Here is a 2,802-nt window from a genome sequence, read left to right on the forward strand (position 1 = left end):
CAGGTTCTGATGTGTTCGGGCTCTGATGCGTTCAGGTTCTAGTCCTTTCAGGTTTTGATGCGTTCAGGCTCTGATACGTTCGGGCTCTTATGTGTTCTGATGCGTTCAGGTTCTAGTCCTTTCAGGTTCTGGTCAGTTCAGGTTCTGATGCATTCAGGTTATGATGCGTTCGGGTTATGATGCAGGTTCTGATGCGTTCGGGCTCTGATACGTTCAGGTTGTGATGCATTCAGGTTCTGGTCCTTTCAGGTTCTGATGCATTCAGGTTCTCCCTGTCTTCTGTTCTCCTCCAGGATGACACCTACACAGAGAGCTACATCAGCACCATCGGGGTGGACTTTAAGATCCGCACCATCGAGCTGGACAGCAAGACCATCAAGCTGCAGATTGTGAGTCGATGGATCCCAGAACCAAGCTAAAGCTAACGCTAACGCTAAACATCCTGCTGGCGTTAGAGGCTCTGCTCACTTCCTGCTCCATCGTTAGGTTCTAATCCAGGGTTCTGCTGCCTTTGAATCCAGAGACATTTCTTTTTTTTTCTTTTAAAGTAGAACAGGAAAGGAAGAAGAGAAAAAAAGTAGAAAATATGAAAGAAAGAGGAGATAAAGGGAGATGATCAGTGAATCTCTGGAACCAAGCACCTGTAGTTGTTCGTGAAAGAGCACTTCCTGACTAACCTACAGAATTACATCACCTATTTAAAAATATATTAAATATCTACAACAATTTGCTGGTTTTTCAAGTTATGTAAAAACAAAATCCACTTAGAAAAGACTCTATATATTTCTGTTACTTTTTGGGGGAAATTCATTGGAGGAAATACCAACACATACATCTGTGTTTTTATTCAATTATTAGAATAAAAACACTTTAGTATTTTTAGTCAAAGTGATTTAAAACTTAAAATGTGTAAAGAGCCTCAGACTGAGTTTCTAAAATCAGAGTTAAACTACAGAGCGTTGATCCTGGGAACCGCGTCGCCGTCCCGTCGGCGCCATCCGTCCCGCCGGGTCGCCCTCTATTCTACTTTGTAAAAAAAACACTTAAATTACATTTTCCATATTTACATCGAACACAGCAAGACATTTGAAATTAAAACGGTTAAACTTTTACCAATATAGAAAAGAAATAAACAGAGATATTTAAAATTAAATAAAATCTGGAAAAATATATGAAAAATAGAATTAAAATTTTGAAGATTTCGACATGTATTTGAGAATATAAAATCTGAAAAGAGTTTCCATTTATCATTAATTAAAGCCTAAAGCCTTTTTTTTTGCGTTCCAATTTTGAAAATTTATGGAGAAAAAATTTGTCTGAACTTTTGCGATCATGGTTGCAAAGTTGCATCTTTGGAAGTTTTTCCGCCAAACGTTCGTCTCCGATTCATTTTTCTTTGCTGTGAATAAATCAGATCTGTGCAGCAGAGCAGGACGAAGGAAGCGGCCGCAGATCACTCCTCTTCCTCTTTCATGGTTTCTACCGAGGAGAAGGTCAGGCTGCAGCAGGTCGTTGGCTTGGTTACCAAAAAGGAACCGAGTCGGTTCTGGTCTGACGCTCTGAACGCCGCGGCCACACCTCCTGTCGTCACGACGCAGCAGCAGGCGCCACAAGACGCTTTTTTTATCTGACATCGTTTAATCTTTTAACAACGTTTAGGATTTAAATAAGCGGCTAAATGATAGAGCTGCACCTCAGGATGCTGCGACCCCGCACCGGCGGCGGGCTGTGACCCAGCAGCGGCGGCGGCGGGCTGTGACCCAGCAGCGGCGGCGGCGGGCTGTGACCCAGCAGGCTCCCTAACCTGATCCCAGCAGTCAGAAATATGTAGCTTCATTGGTTCCATCAGCAGCCGGGCGTCGAGGTCAGCTGAAGCTCAGCAATGCTGCTCCCTCATTGTTAATGTCTGGTTTTATGTTGTCAATAAAGTTATTAATCAAGGTTTCATTTTCATACAAATGGAGGAAGAGAAAGGAACATTGAGTCAGAATAATCAGTATCGGCCTTAAGAAGTCTGGATCAGTCCATCGCTTTTTCTAAGTTCTGGTTCCATAAAATAAAACCTCAGATGAAATATCGGCTTTACCAGCTGGATCGGCCAATGTCGGTCATTTTGAAGCATATCGGTCCAATTAGTACAAGATCGGATGTTTCCGTTTTATCTTACCAACAGAAAGTACATTTATTCTTATAGTTGCTGTTTTGTCTTCCTGCTCCATCAGTGGGACACGGCAGGGCAGGAGAGGTTTCGAACCATCACCTCTAGTTATTATCGTGGCGCCCACGGCATCATCGTAGTTTACGACGTGACCGATCAGGTGAGTCCAACAGGAGACCAGAGATTTAATTACATTTAAATGCCTCCTATTTATGGAGAGAAATTTAGCCCAGAATTATTGAAAGCAAAAGACAGAAAGCAAAAGAAAATGCTTTTCAATAATTGACTTTAAAAACTTGTCAATCAAAAAAAGTTAAATAGTAATTCAGAATATTTATGTGAAAGTTTAATATTCAATTTTTTTTTTTTTTACTTTTTTCAGTTTTTTCACATTTTTTTCAATATGTTTTTGACATTTTATTCTTTCAATTTTTTATATTTTTATGACTTTGGAAAGGCTACTGGTCCTCATTCCAACCATCCGACAGTAGAGGATAAAATCTGTTAAACAGGATTTTTTTTCTTAAATGTATGTTACAAAAAAATATATTTTATTTTGTTTCAGAAAAAGACATTAACTATTAAAGAATTTTAGAAAAAAAAGTTAACAAATTTACAAAATTATTTGAAAAAATTATGTATGT

At 39.4% G+C, this 2,802-nt stretch overlaps 1 protein-coding gene across 1 annotated transcript in view; it reads left to right on the forward strand.

Moving 5' to 3' along the window:
- LOC107098128 (ras-related protein Rab-1A-like) overlaps nt 1–2,802 on the forward strand; it is a 24,850-nt gene that overhangs the window by 18,985 nt on the left and 3,063 nt on the right. Inside the window, exon 3 of the mRNA XM_015395611.1 lies at nt 294–389. Coding sequence (XP_015251097.1) covers nt 294–389 — 96 coding nt within the window. The remainder of the gene's footprint in view (nt 1–293; nt 390–2,802) is intronic.

Source organism: Cyprinodon variegatus, unplaced genomic scaffold (assembly GCF_000732505.1).
Source record: "Cyprinodon variegatus isolate N-32 unplaced genomic scaffold, C_variegatus-1.0 Scaffold750, whole genome shotgun sequence".
Taxonomy (NCBI): Eukaryota; Metazoa; Chordata; class Actinopteri; order Cyprinodontiformes; family Cyprinodontidae; genus Cyprinodon; species Cyprinodon variegatus.